This window comes from Labrus mixtus, chromosome 22 (genome assembly GCF_963584025.1).
Source record: "Labrus mixtus chromosome 22, fLabMix1.1, whole genome shotgun sequence".
NCBI lineage: Eukaryota > Metazoa > Chordata > Actinopteri > Labriformes > Labridae > Labrus > Labrus mixtus.
The window spans coordinates 17,557,676-17,581,386 of record NC_083633.1 but is presented as its reverse complement, the minus strand read 5'-3'; the positions used below and the strand labels follow the sequence as shown (position 1 = coordinate 17,581,386).

The window sequence follows — 23,711 nt, the reverse complement described above, 5'->3', positions numbered from 1 at the left end:
TATTTTGATGTTATTGGGAAAAATTTGTTAAAGGTTACTAAACCTAATATGTTGTTTTTAACATTGAATATTATTCATTATTGAGGAATATTAGGTTGTCACTGCTGAGATTTTTTTTTCTTTTATAAAAGGCAGTTTAAGATTTCGCGCGTGTTACTGGAATAATACGTCAGCCTGGGGATTAAAGGATGTGGGCTGGCCCTGTAATATCCAAAGCGATCCTCTAACTCTCCTTCAGTAGGATCTCAGCTGCGGTTGTGGTTCTGTTGGCGTCGAACAGACGGATCATTACAGCGAGCTCTCTTCACCAGTGAATAACAGAGAGAGAGAGAGAGAGAGAGAGAGACGAAGCTGTTTTTACGGAATAACAGTCTCCGCCTTTGGACAGGAGTCGGGTAGGGAGATTTTAAATGAAATATGAGGAAGGTGTTGATAAATCAGTCGTGTTTTTCTCTCTCTTGGATCACGGATTTCTGAAGCTTGTGAGCGCACGTTTCGGTCTTTTTTTTTTTTTTGCAGAGTGATGTAGCCTGTGAGAATAAAGAAGCAAACGTAAAATCCGACCCTGTCATGGATGCGAGTGTGCAGTGATGCTGCAGGTGCAACTGACTATAGTCTGTCAATACAAAAGAGCAAAACACTTACTGGCTAATGCATAGGGACCTAGAATCCGAAACAAGCGCTGAGCACAAGTTCTACAGCGCAGTATGATTGTGCCTCTTCCGAATCAGATGCTGCAGATGTTTTGAGCGCAGGTTCATTGATCCAGGGTGCCGAGCGGACCCACCTTACACACAGAGACCAGATGATGGTCCCCGGGGCCCCCAGCACGACCACCACCATGCTCCCAGCGTCGGAGGCTGCCAAGATCTACCAGACCAACTACGTTCGCAACTCCCGCGCCATCGGCGTCCTGTGGGCCATCTTCACCATCCTCTTCGCCATCGTCAACGTGGTGTGCTTCATCCAGCCGTACTGGATCGGGGACGGCGCGGACACTCCGCAGGCGGGCTACTTCGGTCTGTTCCACTACTGCATCGGCAACGGGCTGTCCCGGGACTTGACCTGCCAGGGGAGCTTCACCGAGTTCAGCACCATCCCCTCCGGTGCGTTCAAGGCCGCCTCCTTCTTCATCGGCATGTCCACGGTGCTGGTGCTCTCCTGCATCGGCTGCTTCGCGCTCTTCTTCTTCTGCAGCACCGGGACCGTTTACAAGATCTGTGGCTGGATGCAGCTGGCTGCAGGTAGGACACTGTGACTGCAGGTGGGGGGGCTCTGTACAGCTGTTCAGTTGTGCACACAAAACAATATCCAGAATCTGAGGAGTTGATCCAATAAGTTTTGTATAAAAGACTAGGGCTGGGAATTATATCGAGTTTTTAAGATATATCGATATATTTTCAAACAAGATATATATAGACAATATCGTTAATATCGATATAGTTTATGTTGCATTAAAATAACGTTACAGAGGTGCCAGGTCACCTTTTTCTCATCTCACTGATGATGACTGACTGTCTGTCCCTCTTCACCCTGCTCCTCCTCTCTCTCTCTTTTATTGTATTTAAGGAACATTTTTATTTTATAATATTACTTTTTAAATTCACAAACAAGTCGTTTTTTTCCCCATGTGTTTTCACTGTTAATAAAATACATATCGATATTGAGTATCGCCATTCAGCTAAACAGTATCGAGATATGAGTTTTGGTCCATATCCCCCAGCCCTATAAAAGACCCCAAAATGCACAAAAACTGCACCTAAAAATCCAGATGTTGTATTAGTTTTTCTGATCATCTAAAATCATTTAAACTCTTTGAAGCTTACCATTAGTTTCTTTGGTCACTTGCGTCACACGTGTAACCTGATTAACCTTCATTTTCAGGTTGTATATTAAAGATCAAAACATATTTTACCCACGTTATAGACTGACACACTAATTTGAGCTCTGTTGAGATTGCTCAGAGGTCAATGAGACATAGAAACACATAATTTATTGAAATGTCTTGGAATCAGAATGGAAAATAAATTGCCAAGACAGAATGTACAAGAAAATCCAGATGTTCCCTGCTTTTTCAGGTGAAGGACCCCACTACTTCAGCCATCTGGGATCACCATGTGTCAACACAAATCTTCAAATAGGCTTTATTTTGTGTGTATTTTCATCCCCAAGCCCTGATATTCTGAGATTTTATAGTTTTCAGTGTGTCTGAGATTTCTGAAAACCAGCACCAAAAAAATAAAACCTGAGCTCAGTCATCATAAAATGTTACAAAAACAGAAACAGGTAAAAAAAAGTCTTGTGCTCCTCTCGGTTTGCACTGACTCTCCTTTTAACTGAGAGCATAGTAAATTGGAAATATGCAAATTATTCCTCTTGTAGTGATCGCATTAAGGGTCTCTGTAACATTTTCAAACCGAACATGCATGTTAAATAAAAACACACGGAAATGAAACGAGAGAAGAGGAAACTGGGTGCACATATAACTCTTCTTTTAATCATTACTTGTCACACTTCCAGCCTCCAGAGCTGAATTATTAGTCTGCATGTGTTCACTGATCTTGATTCTCTTCCAGTCAAAGAACTAGCGCAGCTCAGCTTGATGTCTCCGCCAACTATTTCAGCTCACGAGGGAAAGAGTCTAAAAATGTCAGCCCTCTTAAAAGAAGTTTTCTAAATTCTTGTGACATGTTTTTCCCATTTCGTCGTGAAAATGTCTGTTTCCTGCAAGAGTATAAAACCCTGATTTTTTTAAGAGAGAAGCCACGATGATGAACTCTTTCACAGACCTAACGGCACCCTCTTGCAGTTCATTTGCAGGGGGTTTCTTGTCAAAGATCTGAGTTGCATCATATTTCTTTGTGTCACAACCTAAGGCTTTAGGTTTTTCACTCCATGTCCGGGGGACTGATTTAAAAAAAAAAAAAAGAAGCAGCTGATGCAGTCGCCTCTTGTGGATTTTGTGAATGAGTTACACAGTGTTGAAGAGTAACTACATTTACAGTTTTGCTTTACTTGAGTGTGTCAGTATACACATATGAACTGCTTGCAAAATTTTAAACATTTTTATCAATTGTCCTCTTACAAGAAGCATTGTACGTTTCTTATGGGCAGTTAGGGAAATCAATGCACCTCCCTGTGAATCCACAAAGGAGGAACTCTTGCGACCCTTTGGAGATTCAGCGACCTTTAGGCCGGGTGCCCATTCTTCTTTGCAGAAGTCGTTATATTAACATTTTGGCTGCACTCACGGCCTCATTCGGTATCTGTCTGGTCTCCTCTGTCTCCTCTAGTGAGATGTGTCTCATTCAGACGGGTGTGAACTCGGCCGTTAAAATTTTCTTCTCTCTTGCTGAACAGTCTGAAATCTCACAATCCCCGTGATTGTGAAACGATCCCGTCAGAGGTCGGTTCAGGTGCTCTGTGTCTCTGCTGTGATGTGTTATCAAAGGCCGCCCTCCTCTCAAACCGTGTCCTGAATGTTTCATCAGCTCCGCCTCAACTGGACGGAGAGCTTTTAGAAAGAGACCTTAGAATGATACTGATGTGGAAAAGTTTGCATTGTATTAAAATAAACAGTCTGGTTTCAACGGGCAGAGATTTTTTGAAATAGTTTGCAGAAGTCTTTTGTTTAATTTTGCACAGAGGTTGGCAGGCGTCCTTCAGACTGAGCTGGCATCCCGCCCAAACTGAGAATCCACCTTTATTTTATTTCTTTCAATTTTCAGCCTTAAAAAAAAACATTCTCCAAACTGAAAGAAACAAATCACACAGGACAGAATATAATGATTTTAGATATTGATGCAACACTCCTAACAAGAAAGGTGTCCCAATGCTGATCAGTGAAGCAGCTATTGAACTTTGTTTGATCTGTAAAAAAAGATTGAGGTCACTCACTATTCATTTTAGTGTGAGTCAATGATTTGGGCTGAACAGTCCAAACTGTTTTTTATCGTCTCCTAAAACTAAACAACTCAGAAATATTTTTGAAGAAGTATCCAGTGCTGTTCCTCTGCCCTTCAGTGAGTCAAACTAAGGTGAACGTTGAAGTTCGCTGATTCGTTTTTTGCAGAAGTTTTGTTTGCAGCTTAGAAATTATCAACAGCCAATTTAATTTGTTAATATCTGGTGACCTTTGATGAGTTTCTCTCTCTATGCCAGCTCCTCTACTTCCATCCAGATGATCTAATCAGCTGATTAAATTATGCTGATTATTTATTCCCTCTACACTCCATGAAGTCATGAAATAATTATCGTTTAACTTGGTGGGTTTTTAAAAAAATGCCAGTTCAAATAATTTAATCATCACTGGCCCGAGGGCGGAATAAAAATCACTGTTTTCTCTGGATGATAGCTTACTGTCTTTAACCGAGTCGTTCTGACTTGTTGGCTGCATACCAGTCCACCAGGAATTAAACCTCATTTTTGTGAGCTGCGTCATTATTATTTTACACTGGACTAACGAAGATGGCATTACAAAAAAAAAAAAAAAAAAAATGAAAGTAAAAATCTTGTAGATCTTTGTTTTGTTTCTTGTGCGCCCCCTGTGGCCATGTACTGTAACTACAGGCGTGCTCAAGGTTGTTTTTTTTTTACTTGTTGCTATAATCTTTAAACCTTGGATGCATTCGAATTGTCCCTCCTGTCCCCTTTCACTATCCACTTTACCTTAACCCCGGGGAAAACGTCATGAGGTCAAGGAAAGATGTTAGGAGAATTCATAAAGGACTTAGGGAAAGGCGATCTCGTTGCTCTGACAATCCGACCGCATTTTCCACTAGGCGACGTCATTAAATGCGACGGGCCGGCGGAGGTTAATGACGTGAGTCCGCCGTGTTGAAACTACAATGTTCCGAAAATGGACTACAAAAAACGCATCTAAAAAACGTTCCCCTGTGCCTTCTTACCGGTGAAATAATCCTAATCACCACGATGTTGGGATTGAAATAAAAGCAATATAGACTACCAGACTACAAGTAAGAAAAGTGAAACCATCAGCTTCCTGTCCACTCAGAAATCAACATCAACATAAACATGATTGTATGAAATTAATTGTTACATTAATGATGAAAGATATAAGATATAACCTACACATAATATTTTAAGCATACAAATGTGCACAGCATTCTTAAGTGAATTAAATATGTTGAATAAAACATCATCTGTGTCACTTTACGATCATCGTTAATTTACGTGAACGGTCGGATGCGCGACTTGCCTTAAATGTTGCGGCCGCAAGGAATTGTGGGGCGGCATATCTCACCTCCTTTGGTAAAGGATGGTCCGGTGTATCCTAAACTAAAGGAGGTTATAAAGGAAGCATTGACCCACCTTTCCTTAACTTTTAGAGAATTTGAACGGCTCTTGTCATGGCCGCCACTTAAATGCTTCCGGGGTTAAGGTAAAGTGGATAGTGAAAAGGAGATAGGAGGGACACTTCGAACGCACCCCTTGACTTTGTTTTTCTTGTCACAATTGGACAGTCTGAGAGCTGCAATGCATTGTGGGGCGGTTTACTAGACCAGTGTGCTTCAGGCCTATAGTACACATCCTGGTATTTCTCTACACAGAATTGCATATGAAATTCAGATCATGCTGAATAGAAAGTGTTTTGGCATTTTAACCAACTTAACCTTCTCCTATGAGAGTTTTTTTTTCTCATCAGAACATCTTTAAAAAATAAATTGTTTCATCCCACAGAGACTTGTGAAATCTGCTCCAACGGCCATCTAATCCAACGCACGATTTAGACATTCAGTGTTGGTTTTTCCTTTAATTTGCCATCAATCTGTAGAGATATCCCCAAACCTAATGACCTACAAGGTTAGTAATGACTTATTATTTATATATAAGCCATAATAAGTGATTCATTCGCCGTTACCGAAGCCATTAGTCACACTTTATACAAGCCATTAAAAAAGAATGCCTCCTTTAAAAGTGTGACCGATAATGGAAACAGGATGATGTGAGCGTGCTCGGTGCAGAGCAGCGGGCAGACAGCGCTGATGTGAGGCTGCATGTCGCTGCTCAATAACATGGGAGGCCTCCAGAGCTCTGACGGCCATCTGGATCACACACACACACAGACACACACATATAAATATATACAAACACAGGGACACATGGAGATTGAAACAGCTGCCCCCGTTTCTAAGGCAGCAAAATCCACAGAAATCCATAAAAGTGATGTTTTCCAACACACACGGTCCATTTCCTGGTTTTCTGACCAGCAATGAGTGGTTTCCTCTGCCTCTCTAAGTGGTTTGGAGATAAAAAAAAAAATGAAAGCTTCAGGGAGGTTTATTGATCCAAACATTGCCCTCCAGAATCACACGAGAGAGCTGCATGTTTTATAGTGTAGAACACAAGAGCTCTGGTTTTCCTTTTGTTTTGCCGCCTGATAACACACCCTGATAAAAAAAAAAAAAGCATCCGACTGTCTGATATTATACGCTCGCTGTCTTGTCTAGTATTCAATTTTACACCTTCAGGAAGATGTCAAGTGGAAGCGGTGCGTGCTGCTTATCACCCTCACATTGTGTAAGGGAGAGATACACAGAGACGATATCACGCTGCGTCTGCAGAGGAGAGAGAGGAGAGATAACGGGAAGTGATGCGGGGGGTGTTTGAAAGCTGAAGTCTTTATAATGACACACTGCTTGTGTTATTCCCGCACATATAATAATCCAATAAGAAGCCTCATGTACTCTTAAAAAAACTTCTTCAATTAGAAGTCCATATATAACATAATTACCTGTTTTTACTAAACTATTTTTTAATACCTGCAACAAAACTTTAATTTCAGCTCTTTCAGTGAAGTTACTCCTTGCTCTTGTTTGTTCCATCGTACCTAAAAAAAAACAGCCAAAATCTGTGATCTAATTCCTGAATAGAAGTGCTGTAAGTGTAGTACTTTTCCTCATATCACTTGGCATTAAATACATAAATAAATGGGGAACTTTCTAATTGGCTGTCGGTCATCTCTAATTTTGAACACTTCCAGTTGCAGCCTTCTGGATTTAAAACAGAGCAGCCTACGACATCCAGCAGGTCATTATCCTCTCACACATATAATGAAGGACAGGAAGAGTCTGAGAGGCTTTACAGTGATGTCACATGAACACACACACACACACACACACACACACGAAGAAGCTATTAGCAGGACAGAAGAAAGACATTCTCCACCCGCAGGTGTGTTTTTAAATGAAACCCTCTGTCCTCTTTCCTGTTCTTTCCTGCGCTCAGTAAAGTGCTCAGCTGTTCTCCCTGTGGCCTCTAGACAAGCTGCCTTTTAAAGAAACTCTTTTCTTTTGGAGGTCTCTTTGGGTGAATGGGGACTTAACACTGGGTCAAAATACACTACACTACAGTAACACGTAAAAAAAGAAGAAGAAGAGGAAGATGCCGACCTAAGCAGAGTGAATCAGCCAAATTAAAAGCCAGCCAAGTCAGCTAAGCTCACAGATCTCAACTGGAGTCTATATCTGAGTCCCAGGATTAAGAAAGTGGATCACCTCCTATAGATGACGAGGATCTTAAAGGGACAGTGACATGTTGGTGACCTCGATAGGCCTCTGACACTTTGAAATAATATTAAATGGAATAATTTGAATTTGAATACAGCCACATTCCCAAAGAAATATTAAAGAAAGTAATCACTTACAGAAAAATTACAAGTATATTTTGAATTCATGGGACCTTCCACTGATTAGTTAAAGTCTTTATGTGTGATTTTTCACACTTAAATATAATATAAATCAAGTATATCCTCTGAAAATAACTCTGTGAGTCATGACTGTCTACAATGGGTGTAACACCCGAGTCCCACTGTCTGTGATGTTTTCAGAGTCCTATCTTCACTTTGTTTACATCGCCCGGACGGCCGGCTGACTCCTCCCCTCGTGTATAAAAGTTGTTTAATTGAGGGACTAGAGAAAAGAAGAATAACATACTGTACTCACTGCTTAACTGTGTTTCTAGATTACGCTCATTTCAGGTATTGTTTTGGTTTCATGCTGGTGCTCAAGGGCGACATCTGCTGGATCAAAAAAAAAAAAAATCGCATATAAAGCCTTTAAGTAAAAACAAAGTCACATTTCAAACAGAGGGATAAAGAAATAATGCAAAGTGCAAAAAATAAACAAAAACGATTTTATTTTATGATCAGTGTACCACCCGAGTGTTCAGGGATCTACTTTATAGAGTTGTCAAACCCCGAGGATAAATCTAAACACAACGCAGGAGAGGCGATGTTAAGGTGTCACAGAGGGTGAGGTGTTTAATGAGGTGTGTAGTGGAGAGGTGAGATTGAACACTGTGTGCCCAGAGTTGCTAAAATAACCACAAGAGGTCATCATGTCTGCCCGTCAGCTGGACGTAAATCTGCTGCAGCCAGAGGAGAACTGTGACAGTAATGTGCACCAACGACTGTATAGTTAGTATTCAGACCTGCTAGCTGCAGCTCTGTGTTATTTGCATTTTCAAAAAAACATTATTTAAAAAGTTATTATTATATTTCAGAACGGCCCAAAGTTGAGTTACGGGGATTAAAACGAAGCCCAAACTGAGAGAAGTTGAACCTTTGTTGTCAAGGTCGCTTTATTCTGAGATGTTTAATTCAGCCTGTTGATGAGTCGCATGTCGTCCGGAGGTGATGATGTGTTTGTCTCTGGAGATTAGCGAAGACGTGATGGACGGATGAGGCTGCAGGAGCGGCTCGGGCTTGTTTTTCGAGGTACGGCACGGTTGGTGTGTCCGATTGGGGGAATCTCGAGGTATTTAAAGCCTTATAAGTGTGACTGACAGTTTTGATTGCGGCGTCGTTAGGGGCGAGGGAACGAGCAGAGAGATCGAGATGATGTGAGACGAGGGAGGAGGAGAGGAGAAAACCAAGAGTCCCAAATCTTCATATTCATCCGATCCCCTTAAATGCAGAGAAATTAACTGTAGTTTAAGGGGTGTTTATAGAGACGGGAACATTTTCATGCACTAACAAAACATAATTTATTAGCTCCAAGGCCGCTGTGATTCAAGCATGAAAAGTGTGCCTGAAGTTTTTATAAGGAATTGGGATTATCTCAAATTGTATAAACAAATGTGCACTCAAATATGTTTTTCCCCCTAGTGGCAGACATAACTTCTTCTGCACTCCAAAGTTTGTAGGGATATTTTTGATGATCTTGAGGAAAAAGCTTCGTCTTGATTTTGTCAGTCATGTCATTCCTTTTTTTTTTTTTTTACTGCCAAACTCCAGCAGACTACTCATGATGATGATAATGATAATTCCTGAAAATAAATCATGCAAATGTAAGCGACATCAACGTCCCACATTTACTCCGAGCGATGTCGCAAAAATGTAAATGCGAGTAGGTGTTATGAAAGTCATATCAAAGCTGTCATGTAAGATTTGTCTCAATCCATGCTTGTCCAAAGGCCCTCGAGACGGGATAAACAACGATGGCCACCCCGTGTCCGTCAGCTCTGTCGGCTTTGACGCAGATTCAAAACTCGTCAGAAGTTTCCATTATCAGAATAATGTGATTATACTGAACATATTCACTGTTCCTTTGTATCTGTTTTTATAGCCGTATAATCACACTTTGAATACAGACTTGATGGTGGCATGGACCCCCTTTGAAATCGGATTGTTTACTCCCCTCAAAGGTTCTTCACTGGAGCTTTAAAGACTTTATATGTGATTTTTCACACTTAAATATAATATAAATCAAGTATATCTGAAAATAACTCTGTGAGTCATGACTGTCTACAATGGGTGTAACACCAGAGTCCCACTGTCTGTGATGTTTTCAGAGTCCTATCTTCACTTTGTTTACATCGCCCGGACGGCCGGCTGACTCCTCCCCTCGTGTATAAAAGTTGTTTAATTGAGGGACTAGAGAAAAGAAGAATAACATACTGTACTCACTGATTAACTGTGTTTCTAGATCACGCTCATTTCAGGTAAATTTACATGCAGTGTGAAGATACGAGCATAATAAAGATCGCTAGCATTAGCATGCTAACACAACAATGCAGCGCGAGTTGTTTTGGTTTCATGCTGGTGCTCAAGGGCGACATCTGCTGGATCAAAAAAAATCACATATAAAGCCTTTAAAGTAGATATGATTTGGGTAGAAATAAATGGTAAATAATAGTTATTTGTATACATAATTAGGAGCTTCAGGTGTGCCACTCACACACGCCTGTTCTCGTGATATCTGGTTTTCTGTTGAGGCTAAAGAAAGAAACTTTCCTGTCTTGGAAAATCTGCTGCCGTTCTGCCCTTTAAATTGGTGGGACGATGGTGACAGGGTGTCCAGTTTCCAGACAGAGAGAGACGAAGCTTGATGGGGAGATAACGAGGTCTCTCCTGGAGCGTCTGCGGGATGTGAATGCGCTGAAGTTATAGAGCTTAATGACACTCCTAATCAGGTGCTAGTTATGGAGCAGCAGGAGGGCTAACAGCTGGGGACACAGATTGGAAAATGAGAGAGCTGAACGGCGCGGCGAGAGGAAGAAGGAATGATTGGCAACTCAAGAGTTAGACGTCCCCGGTGTGTTGTCGAACAGCAACAGGAAAGATATTTATTCATCAGAGTGCATGTTTCAGAGATGCTGAGTGGGAGTACCAGTGAAGCAGACGATGTTGTGTTTTTCTGCTAAAAAAGAAAAATGTTCACCATACTGCCGTTGTATTATCCTGTTGTATTATGTGTCCCTCAGGGAGCGTCACTAAATAGCCCGCTGCCTTTATTCACGAGGGATCAGTGACAAATCCCTCAGCAGGAGGAAAGTGATAATCTCAAGGAGCGTAAGCTGGTCCCAGAGGAGGACAAAACACTCACGCCTTAGTTTCCCCGGCTGCCTCTAAAGTCTTTTGGGAAGCTTCAGAATAACACAAACTAACTTATTCTGCAGGGTTATGGATATCAGTCTGTTCTGCATCTCTAAGGCTTCCATAACGGAGCATTTTATATCATCCCAGAGTTGAAGAATTACTTCCAACTTAACCACATTTAATCAAAAACCCACAACCCTGAATTACATCTTCATATATTAATACAAATGCACAGTATCTGTTTGATTTTTTAAATATTCATCTTTTCAATCCGTTTGGAAGAAGCTCCACTCAGTCAATCACAGCCGGACTGTTTCCCGATTGATTCCCCGCGTAAGGTAATTGCTCAGATCTTCCCAGTAAGACCAGTTTGCAGAGCCTGAGAGGGAACGCATGCATTAAACATCGTCCTGTCTGAGCAGCCAAAATGTTTTTACTGATTAAAGTGGTGCACGGAATCAAGTTTCTAATTGGCTGTTTTAGTTGTAAAGTGATGCAGCTCTAAAGATGTAGGTCGACGCTCGTTTGAAATGTGTAGCGCTACTATCCGCGTGGAACCTTTTCCATCAGGTTTCCAGCAGGGATGCATCGATCTCATATTTACGGGTAAACACTGATTTTTGGCAGGAAATGTTCCTGCATGACTTCACACTGTTTTTTTTTTTGTTGTTGTTGTTGGGCAGACTCACGTTTACACCACAGAATAAATATTCAAATGAGAAACACAACGAGTGACTTATGACGACCCCATTTCCTAAAAGGTTTGGACATAGCGTGCAGACTGCGATGATTTGCAACGCTCCAAGTATTTTCTAACGGTTGACAAGTCGGGTCTAAATCCAGGAGGGGCATTTTATCAGACACAAACTCATAAAACTTCAGAGCCATGCTGGTGTAATACGTCCAGAATGTGAATAAATGACCCAGAGAACGGGGCGTCCTGGATTTCCAAACAGAAAGTCACTTTTTGACTCGTTCCTGGATTTGGTTTGTTCACCGTTTCCTCGTTGCATCATCAGAGTTTCAGCTCACATTTGTGAATGCAAAGACTCATTCACATCTTCATCGACCTTATGAACTGTGAAGGTTCAATCAGGTTTTTTGTTTTTTTTTAGCTTTTGTTGCCACTGTCCCAACTTTTGTCCAATTTTTTAAAACATGTTTACATCAAATTCAAATTGGCACAAAATGTCTCAGTTTCAACATTTGATACCAGATGAAGACAGTTGATAGCTGATGGGGACTTGAGATTGGGATTGGTGTAAAAGAGATTTCAGATTATTACTTTTATTGTACGTCTGTTGTTAGAAATGTTGGTTTTGCCCCCCTGCCCTTCTCCTCATAACTCCTCATAACCTCCCACAACTTTAAGTTAAAACCAAGACGGAGCTCTGAGGCTCTCCTCGCTGTGATGTGATGTGACAGGCTGAACCGAGACCCCCCTGAATCAACCGTCTGCCAAATCGACCGGTGAATGACTTTGTTGCTTCTTAATCCCTCGGGCCTTTTCAATCTGAGTTCACAGTTTTTTTTGTTTTTTTTTACAGACGAGATATTTTGGACATCACAGCCCGGGTTGTTACGACCTTGCACATTAAAAGCGGTCTTTGTTGTTATTGTTTCTCTGGAATGACCTTTGGCCTCTAAGGTCTTTGTTATTCTGTCTAATGACAGCTTTAGGTTCCAGGGAAACTTTGTGGGCATGAGTTTGGTTATACCGAAGTGGATATTGATCGGCTGGGATGACAAGGAGCTCAGTCTTTGAGAGGTTGGATTGAAAAAACATTTAGAGTTAGAATTGTATGAATTAAGGCCGGTTAGTGAGTCCAGCCTCTTTTCAGAATTTAAATCCCTGAACAGAAAAAAAAATCAACATTTAAAATGTATTATACTTCATTTGCAGATATCTGCTTCTTATTTTCCGTGGCTCAAGATCGCAAATTAATCTCCATATTTCCTGAAATCAGATACAGTAAGAAGGCTGCAGAAAAACCCTCCACCCTGTCCGACCTCTGAATCTCTCCTTCCTCTTCATCCTCAGTATTTTTTGTGAATCTACTCGTTCCTAAGCTGCTCCTCTCTCCCCGGCTTTCTAATTACATGTTGAAGCCACTTCAATCCCCCTCTAATTAGGACCCGAGGGCAAAGAGGGAAAGAGCATCTTTACACATTACATCTCCCTGCCCGAAGGCAACCAGAGGGCGATGTACTTTAAGATCCCAAAATAAACGGACGCGATGTTTGCATTAGCATGTTTACAGTGCAGGAAATTACAAATTAATCCAACCTGTGGCTTCTTTCCCACATGTCGTTCCCCACCCTCTCTCTCTCTCTCTCTCTCTCCCTGACTTTTGATTCTATCGACTGTCCAATTTCTCAATAAACGCATAAAAGCCAAAAAATAAATTGGACACAGCCAATGTTTCCACCGTTCACTTTAAATATAATTCAAAACCAGTAAATGATTATTCAGACTAACCGAGCAGCAGCCAACGGGACGGACTTGTCACAAATCTGAGGTCGCAAAAACAAAAGGTGGAGGACCCTAATGTAGTTTAAAAAATGATTTCACTTAACAAAAACAAGGCTCACTTCTTCAGAGTCCAAAAAATGTCCAAAACTGAAAAAAAAAAAAAACCATAAAAGGTGAAAATCAAATGGAGCCGAGAGGAAACAGAACATGGGGCAACAGAAGGTACACCGATCAGACACAGGTGAAGACAATCAGGACCATCAAAATGGATGGAAAACCAGCCAAAGGCAGGAAGTAAGACAAGATAAGAAACACAAGAACTACAAAATAAAACAGGAAACACTAAAAATACACACGAGGGAAAAACAGGCAACACCAGAAAACGACCAAATGAGACGGGAAATGACAACTAAGCAACAAAACAAGAGTCTCAGCACGCTGTATCACCCCTCATTCACAACATGTGGAGACGTAGTTTGGGGCTAATGGGGACGATTTCATGTACACATATTGTACATAGCCAGAAGAAGAGGCTCCTTCTGTTGCACTACGTAAGCCGTTTATTGTCAGGCATTAACGATCGGCTTAACGTAAGCTTATGTTCTCCGGTTGGGGTGTGAAGCAACATCTGACTGAAATTACGCTAAGAGGAAATCATAGCCGTGCTGTGTTTGCATCCATCACATCCACACATTTCCTGAAAGGTGGAGCAGGTATGTCGACCGACTAGGGACACATAGGAGTGTGAGAACAACATGGTGAAGTGTATTTTGCATATTATGTAACCAACTTTAACAACTTTTAAAAAGCCTCACTTGTGCTGTATGCTGAACAGAGAAAGTACCACAAAGTACTCCATTTAATCTGTTAAAGTACAGATTTTAAACTCCATGAATTATGTATTCCTTCAAAGTTATTCTTTTTTTTTTTGTCGACTATGTTTCAGATCGCCAGCATGTCTGTGGGCCGGTCTCGGCAATTTTTCATGCTGGCAGGGAAAAATCCTTTGGTGTTCCCTGATTATTCATCTCACAACAGAAACCTCAAAAGAAAACACAGTTTGAATCGTAATAGATTATATCTGGGATGTGCTTTGACGGCAGATTGCAGCATATAGATGCACACAGACAGATGTGTTTTGTGTTTAGAAATAGTTCGTTGGAAGTTTCTGACCAGCAAACAGCGGCTACATGATGCGACTGTCTGAGCCGTTAGACTTTGTATCCACGTCCTCTACAGCAGAGCCGTGTTGATTTGTCCCACATGGACCCAAAGGAGGAGGGAGGAGGCTTCATAGATTTCCCATCGGGGGTTTATCTTCTTGATCAGTGGGTCGGGATGTTTGATTTATCCTCCTCCTCCTCCTCCTCCTGAGTTAGGCAGCGGGACAAGGACACAGTGACCCATCTGAGTGTCCGGGCTTTTGACTGATGTTCATTTTGACGTGCGAGCGTTTGACTTAATGAGTGATGCTCGGCTGTCTGCTGGTCTGGAGGAGACTGAAGCACAGGTGCAGAACTTTCAACATATATCAAGTTCTGTTATGACACCTGGCCGTCAGTGTTGAGAGAGCGAATGATGCACGGATGCTCCTTGATTTATAGAGAAGAAACTTCAGTGAAGGTCGAGCCTCATGACCCACTTTTAAAAGTCTGAAACACGGCTAGGGACTTTGTTTTGGAAGACACTAGAAAGACATACCTTTAAAAAAAACAGCTTTTTTTAACTTGTTAAGCTCTAAGTGTATTCTCAGGTGTGTAAATGTGTTTTAAGGGTTAACAGTTTTCCTTTCTCCGTGTTGTGTTTACAGTCGCCATTTTTCAAAGGTCATGGATAAAAAATTTTTAAAAAATACTGATTCAGAACGTGTGCAGAGACGGAGGAGGACGGGACGTGTGTTGTTTCAGCGATGCGCGCGGCCACTTCAGCCACCCATCAACGCTCTTCCTTCCTTCCTTCCTTCCCCCCTTTTCGAGCTTGCTGGTTGCCATGGAAACAGCTCTTGGTGCTCTCTGCATTCTATCACTCTTTGTTTCTCTCTTCGATTCCCCCTCTCTGAAAGACGGTCAAGGTGAGCTGTTTCAGGTGCAGTGGGGTAAGACAGGAGGAAGGAAGGAAGGAAGGAAGGAAGGAAGGAAGGAATGCACTCCAGGTGCTGTGTCTGATTTTTTTTTGTGAATTTCCCCCTCAGGATATTCTGGAATTTTCCTGGGAATTTTTCAGGGAACTTTCAAAAACTGTCCTGGGAATTTTTCAGGAAATCTCTCAGGGATTTGTGGATATTGTCCCACAAAAGCCTGACATATATATATATTTTTTTTTTATCTCTTGGGGGATTTTCTTAAACTTTCCTGAAGTTTTCTTTTTCTTTTATTTGCATTTTTGGAAACTTTCCCCAGAATTTCCAGAAATTCTGCAGGGAATCTTTGGGAACTTTCAATGACTGTTCCATGAATTTCTGACCATTTTTGCAGGAATTTTCTGACATTTTCACTTAGATTGACCTCCTATAACCATCTCTGGGAGTCATTCATGGGACACTGAAGGGTCCTCCTGTTCATTTAGAAAACAAAAGCTCCTCCTGGTGATTGTCATTTGTTGCTCATGTGAGTGTGCAAAAGCAGAAGCAGAAGAATCAGAAGAGGCTGAGTGTGTCACTCTCACACCACAGCACGAGCGTGTTGGTGCAGCTCTGATGCTCATCGGTACAAATCCCTGGATCACTGTTGAGTAGGGACAGCAGGCAGCCCGTCTCCATGGTGACGCTGCATCTCCCTCATCCCATTTGATCGGCTGCTCAGTGCAGGGTGCGACCTCCCACTCCCCCAACATGTTTTGTCCTCTGAAGAAATCAGAGGATGCCTTGATTAAAGCGCGTGTTTGAAAACGCTGAAGAAGGAGACTGTTCCAACTAGGACCGACTTCAAACGAGGAATTCATAAAAAAAAAAAAAATGTTAGATAGCGTCGCTGAGTTTGGATGCAGCTTGTGAAACATTCTCCTGTGGGCTGTGAGACAGCAGGGGGCTGCACACATTACGGGAAGCATCTAAAGGTTGGAAAACAATACTGCCCAGGAGGATCATTGTAGTACCTTTTATGCAGATTATGGGGCAAAAAAAGAAGACTCTGTTTCTTCTGTGGTTTCACAAAGGGGCACAGGGGGGCCTCTGGAAATAACCCAAACATGCTGGCACTTCAAAAAAATAACTCTTCATAAGACTTCATTTTGGCCTCCACTCAGCTTTTTCTTTGTCACATCCCTCTTCTCAGAGATGATTCGATTAGTAAATTTGATCCTCAATCATTTTAAAGTCTCCTCAAGGGACCGTCCCAAAATAGCTAGTCTTTGAAAAAGCGTAAAAATTCCGTTTTGCTTTTTCGATCAATTAAATGAAGATAGAATAATGGCCGATGCTGTTCAGTAGTAAGTAAAACAGAGGGTTGATTTTCACTTGGCTGGCGTGATGTGTGTGTGTGTCTGTTTTGTGTCTTTTTCAGTGTGGTTTCTCCCTCTGTGTTTCTCTCTCTGGTGTCGGCGCGTGCTCCGTCTGGCGTTGCATCTTTAAACGGCCTCTTTCATTCCCGTAGTGTCTCTCAAGGCGGTGCATTGGGATTCCAACCTTGTAACCCTCGTTTTCTGCCGTCCCTCTTATCTTCACTCCCTCTCCTTTGCTCCGCCCTCTTCATGTCGATCCACACCTGAAGACGACACACACACACACACACACACACATTTATTTCAGGGTTTCCGATCCTTCCTGAAATCTCGTAATATGTTCCTCGTCTTTTTACTGTCATGAAACACCTTCTGATACTCTTGTCATCATCTCTCTTTACCTTCTCGACGAGCTACCGCCTGAAGCCGATCATGTTATTTTAAGCTGCATTAATCAGGCACCTCTCTTGCTCTTGCCCTTCCTCTCATCTCTCTCCTTTTTTCCTCACTCTTGTCACTTGTTACTTTATCTTCCTCTACCCCTCCTCCCCCTCCCCCTCCCCCTCCCATGGCGACAACACAAGCGGTGGTGTCAGTCGTTGAAGAGGATGGAGGGGGGAATCGAAAAAGTGTTCATGCAAATCGGTCTGTTGTTTCCACCGCTTGAGTACGAGCATGCATACAGAGCAGCTGGGACTGACCTCGAGTCAGCGTCTAAATCACAGGCAGGTTGTAAAAGCTGTGTGGTGCAGAGCAGCGGAGAACAGCTTCCACTCGGGGGCTCCTGTTTCAGATTTCAGCACCCCCCCCCCCCCCCCCCCCCCCCCTTACTCAGACAGCTCCTTTATCGGATTAAAGCGTTAGCAGGGAAGTTTAGCGCGATGCTTAATTGAATTAGGTTTTTGCAGCTTTAGCAGTTAAGATCCTGGACTGTTAATGTTCTACTTATTATCCTCCATGCTTTATATTCATATACGCAAAAGATAGCAATAAAAGGCCGTCTATGTATCTGCATTCTCAATATCGGGCCATGCACTGATGAAATATTTAACGTATTTTTCTTTGAGCGGAAGTTGAATGTGTCAGGATTCTGTTTTGTACTTACAGATTCTCGGTTTAACCAGCTTTGTGTCTAAACTCAGACACTTTTTCGGCATAAATAAATGATTATGTACGCCCCGATAGCCCTCAGTATTTAGAGGGATTGTTTGAAAAAGTCCCAACAGATAAATTGAAGCATTAACAAACAGCTCTTCTGGCGATGTTTGTTAGATGTTGTTTCACGTTCGATAAAATGTTGATAACTTTCTGCTCACAGGACGCAGCGATGTTGAGCGTCCTCTACTGTATAAAGCATGGACGAGTCCCTGTGACATCACTCATTGGTTTTTCCCGAAGAGGCACGATGAAGCTGAAACGTGAGCCATGTTGGAAAATGAATTCTCCGTCAGCGCATTAATCTGCTCCATGAGCGGACGATGCACAAACCCTGTGAATCACTGAACCTCACATAAGAAGTGTTAATGAGGAGGAGGGGGGGGGGGATTCATGTTGCAAATCATGCTGCCCTATATCTCTCAGCACACACACACACACACACACACACACACATACACACTCTCGCTTAGCCCCCTGTAGATCACGAGCGATGAGGTCAGGGTGGAGGAGAAGGTTCATCTGCCCCGATGAACTCGTCCACCTTGATGCTGCTGCAAAGTGAACACAGGATGAGATCTCTGTATCTCCAGCCAATCAACACACACTCCAATAACCATGACGTCCAGAGAACAGGAGGTGCAGTAGTGTGTGTGTGTGTGTGTGTGTTTAATAGCATGCAGTGATTGGACACAGAGGTCTAGATTATTACACCTCCTCGTCTGATTGTCCGCATGTCGCTGCCAACAGCTGTCAGCTGGGAGGCCTTCAAGGAAGGTTAAAGAGTGTGTGTGTGTGTGTGTGTGTGTGTGTGTTTGTCTAAGAGAGATGAATCAAGGACACTCGGTCATTAAAGGGACGTCCGAAAAACGTTGTAATGGCAAACTTCTTCAGTGGGAAGTGGTATAGCCGGGCTGTGAAGCTTCAGTGTTTGCGATGACAAACACTGAAGAGTTCACTCCACCGTCTCTCATTTGAAGTCTGGAAACGAGCTGACGGGACGGGCTCGTCTGAGGGTTTTCGTAATGTCTTTTCATTATTTATGGCCCGGGATTGTGTGTGCAGGCTGCCGGGGTGTTGAGACGAAGAGGAGGAGGGTTTATTTCAGAAGAAAAAGACGGCTGGAGCATGCTTGCATGTTTCACTGTGGCTGCAGAGACACGACACATGTGGTTAAACATTTTCTTGTGCGAGGCTAACAACAAAGCAATTTCCCCCCGGAGATAAAGATCGACCTCAGCTGACTGCAGAGCCATTTGGACGCAGTTTAGAGGAGAGAAACGAATTATGAGATTCTTCTTTTTTTTTTTTTTTTGAAAGAGCAACAAGTTAAAAGATAAGGTTCTTTAAATTTGTGGAAAAAGGGACGACTCGTTTGAGAACACACTTGACAAAAGGTTCAGAGGGACTGAAACGTTGTGATTTTTTGATCAATCTGCGACGCCAATGAGATAGTTTCATGTCCTGCAAACCCACTTCCTCCTCTTTGAAAAGCTTACTATTTAGCTTTAGGTAGTGTGATACTATCCTAAACCACCGCAGCACAGAAAAGGACTTCTAACAGCATCCAGATGAGCGTTAGAAGCAGCTCTTTGATCCAGCGTGTTTCCCCCTCCACTCGAGCTCTGTGGGATATTTAAGATTTGCTGCCGAGACAACGAGCAGCTCGACTCGTTCTATTAATATTACAGCGGAGAGAGCCTGCAGGAGAGCGGGTTGTTTACACGGGAGAGACGTGTGTGCACTGTGCCCCAATCCTCCAACATGCACGGAGAGAAAGTCAAAGCTGATGTGCTGTGGAAGAAAACGCTCAAAAGGTGAAGAGTTTTGTGAAAACGTGAGAATGCATTCCTCTCAAGAGAGTCAGAAATTAAAACTTCCCCCACATTTCAATCAGCTGCGTTTTTTACTTTTGGAAGAGGGGAAAAAATCAGTTTGTTAGAGCTTTAGAGACGCCTAAAACAGAAGAAGAGAAGAACGAAACAGGCCTCTGAATGTATCAGATAAACCGGTGACAGTCAGGTTTGTGTGTTAAATTTACAGGTGCGGACCCCAGGAGAGTCTTAAAGTTATCCCAGAGAGGATAACCACAACAACACAAAGGGATACACTGGAGAAGGGAACAAAAACTAAGAAATAGTATGGAGCCAAAACAAGCTTCCAAAACTTCATAATGCACCGAAAATGAGGAACTAAAGCAGCTGACTCAAAACTAAGGCCCTGGAAAAGATCAGCCCAAATGACATCTTAACAAAGAACACATTGTATTCATATTTGTTGAACATTTGTAGACACTGCAGCATTGTGTGAGTGATCTTTTTTTTTTAAATCCTGCACATTTGCTGAACAGGACTGAGGGAGTTCAGTCTCTGGAAATCAAAGTGAGAAATGATCCGACGGGCGTGTTTATTCTTCTCACCGGCTTGTCTGAATAAAAAAAATGGGTCAGACAAAGAAATGTTTCATTCTCAGCTTCAGGAAGGTTTAAAAAAAAAAACAATCTTTTCCACACGGTGTGACAGCTTCATGTTTCTTCTCTATCTGATTGTTCCAGCCTGTCTTTGAATCTGTAGATTTAAATATTCATACCTGAGATTTTACACATTATCTGGTAAATGTTCTCGATACATTGGGAATTATTTGATTATTTAATTAGCTGCAATACTCAGTTTTCACTTTTTGTCATATTTTTTTGGTATCTGTGAGACCTCGACTAGATTTAAAATAACATTCTGTGGATTTGCTTCAGTTTCCTGGCGGCACAGCACGAGTTTAAAATAATTGCCTCAGTAGGAGCGATATTACAAAAAGTCTGCAATGTGGCAAAATCAAATTGGGAGACAGCATGAAGGGTCAGAATAATGAACACAACATATCCTATAACTGTGTGACTGCCTGGTGAAAAGCCTCCACTGTTTTTAACCTCCTTTAGCCATGACAGCTTTTAAAACAATGTAAAAAAATATATATAATTAGAGAAATCTCTCTGATGGCACAGGAGACATCGTGTTGAAAAGCTTTTCAACATGATGAACTTTTGGCTTCACTCTCGACGACGGTAAACGGACAGCTCAGAGCTGTTAATCATCCGATAGCCTCGGCCGACTGTGTGAGTGACTAAATGTGAAAACAAATCCCCGCTGCCAGCTGAAGAGATGTGAGATGACTCTGCTCTAACAGCTCAGTGCAGCAGAACGCTGATGGATTCAACGCCGACTCACCACATGGAGCTGTGAAACATATTCTCCAACCCTCTCCGCCTCATTCTTTTTTCACCCCTCGCCGTCAGCCCCCTCCCTCCCTCTCTTTCTCTGCACTCCCTAATTTGCAGGCTGACATTTATTTGCAATTTTCTCCCGTTGGAACGGTTGTTTCCAAACTTGTCAGACAAACTCAGATTCATAAATCCAGAGTCATTTAGCTTCACAGACGTTCAAGTCATCACTTCAGACTAACTATTTCAATCATTCAGCTTTACTTCTGAGTTTTATAACTCTGAAGAAACTTTTAGATACACACTTCATCGATTCATAAATCACTCTAAGCTCATCAACCTTACAGTTTTTTAATTTCTGTAATAGCTACTTTCAGTTTTTATGTATTTCAGACATTTCAACCTTTAACTATTCTGTCTTTTGTTGACTGACTGATGTGCATTTTCTTTGTACTTTTGATTTGACAAAGATTTAATATGACTTTTATTTGTACCTTAAATTTCCTCCCTCGGTAGGCAGTGACGCCCTGAAGCTCTGACCCACCTTTGCCTCTCTCTCTCTCTCGCTCTCTCTCCCTCTCTGTTCCAGGAACATGTCTGATCCTGGGCTGCATGATCTACCCGGACGGCTGGGACAGCGACGAGGTGAAGCGGATGTGTGGCGAGCAGACGGACAAGTACACGCTCGGGGCCTGCTCGGTGCGCTGGGCCTACATCCTCGCAATCATGGGAATCATGGACGCCCTCATCCTGTCCTTCCTCGCCTTCGTCCTGGGAAACCGCCAGGACAGCCTGATGTCCGAGGAGCTGCTGGGAGACAGTAAGAGGATGATGGAGACATGTGACACAGCAGGGTGCACCTTCCAGGAACAATGCAGTTCAGTTCAGAGAGAGAGAGAGAGAGAGATCATCGCTTTGCCTTAGCGGGTTATAAACCGGAAAGATTGGAAACTTCTGCACCAACTCAATCGATCAGCTGTCAGTCGAGATGAGCGAATCCTAAAAAAGTCAGAAAACATCCTCCAACAGATTTTCCACCGATTGGAAAGTGAGACACCAAAAGACAAGTATCAAATGTTTTACTTCTCAGAGACGGTTTGGTGTGAAATCAAGGTTACAAAACAAAACCTGTGCCAACAAACTAATTAAAAAATGAACGAATGCTGGCCTGAATGTCTGCTCTGTGTATTTACGGCTCGAGCATTCAGCCAGTTCAGCCAAGATTGAATTCCACTTTTGGCACGTGGAGTCCATTAATTAAGATTTTAAAGTCTTGAGTCTGAGAAAAGTCAAAGTTAAAAGAAAGTTAATAAAAAAGATTTTCTGCTTAATTAGACTTTCTATTAAAACTCAAAGCAACAATAAGACTGAATCCATCTCCCAGCAGCTGGAAATTATAAAAGAAGACACCATCCCTTATCTCCTTTCTGCATAATTTCCCACGCTTGACTAAATCACCTGCATACATCAGAAGGAATGTTTTACACCACCTGCTCGGCCGCTTCCTGCTCGCTTCTGTTATAACTGAGATTTTTCTCTCTTGATTGGGGCGAGATGACAACTGCACTCGGACGCCGGGGAGAATGATTTAAACAGCAAAGAAGGAGAAGAAGAGAATACAGATGAAGGAGGCTGAAGATCAAAAAGGAGAGAAAGACGGGTGACTGGGAGGAAGAATGCACCAATAGCGAGGGTTAATTGAAGCCGGGGGGGGGGGGGGGGGCGATGCTGGACGGAGTCATGAATTACTAATGGCTGTTTACACAGCTTGCTGGCAGCCTGTCTAAATTAATCACAGACACCCTATCAGCCGGGACACAGTCCACTGTTAGAAGCACAAGATAAATAAATGTTGTTAGGAGGGTGAAGCCATTATCAAACAATAGAGCGGAGAGGAAGGACGAGACGGAGAGGGATAATGAGCCGAGGAAGAGGAGAGGCAGATGTAGAAGAAATATGAGAGCGGAATTGAAAACAGGGAGATTCATCAAAGTTTGGACGGGATGTTTTCCCCTCCTGTCACTCAGGAGGATGGATAGTGACACCTGTCCGAGTTAGGAACACACGGGGAGGGGGGGGTGTAGTTTGAATGCATGCTGCTTGTTTAGAGCCTTAAGAGCCGAAGTTTGATGTAATGCTGCCACCTGCTGGTCAACAAATATCAGTCATTGTATCTTCTCTATACTGAGCAGGTTTCTGCCTCTTTTATCTTCACAGAGGCCGGCAATAATGCCATATAAGGTTTGGTGTTTGGAAAGCCGTCGCACACAAACAGGTAAGGGTTTTATTTGTGAAAAATACTCGCCTACCTGTCGACTAGGCCATGTGATATTTTCAGGGATTTTTTGTCATGGAGCAATTTTGATGAAGAATCCAGATTAAAGCCTGACATGTTTTCTATCTTTTGAAAGTTTTAAATCTCCATTTTAAAGTTAAACATGTTAAACTCTGTGAGTTTCTATAATCATCGACCCTGCGGAGAAGATGCAGCTCTTTGTTTCTGTTATCAAAAGCTCCTTCAGTAACCTGTTTGGATCATTAAAAAAAAACTGTATTAATCACAATAATGATATTCATAATCAAAAAACATC

At 42.3% G+C, this 23,711-nt stretch overlaps 1 protein-coding gene across 3 annotated transcripts; it reads left to right on the top strand.

The window, feature by feature from the left end:
* The first annotated feature begins 188 nt into the window (after positions 1-188).
* On the top strand, positions 189-23,417 carry lhfpl3 (LHFPL tetraspan subfamily member 3). Of its 3 annotated transcripts, none has more exons than XM_061029911.1 (3): positions 189-1,244; positions 21,710-21,974; positions 22,021-22,797. In XM_061029911.1, exons 1-3 carry the CDS (start codon positions 806-808, stop codon positions 22,052-22,054), a joined length of 738 nt encoding a protein of 245 aa, XP_060885894.1. In that variant the 5' UTR covers positions 189-805; the 3' UTR covers positions 22,055-22,797. The 3 variants fall into 3 exon arrangements, with proteins under 3 accessions (XP_060885894.1, XP_060885896.1, XP_060885897.1); XM_061029913.1 differs by lacking the exon at positions 22,021-22,797 and adding an exon at positions 23,313-23,397 and having other exon boundaries at positions 192-1,244; positions 21,710-21,940; XM_061029914.1 differs by lacking the exon at positions 22,021-22,797 and adding an exon at positions 23,338-23,417 and having other exon boundaries at positions 197-1,244; positions 21,710-21,940.
* The last annotated feature ends 294 nt before the right edge of the window (positions 23,418-23,711 follow it).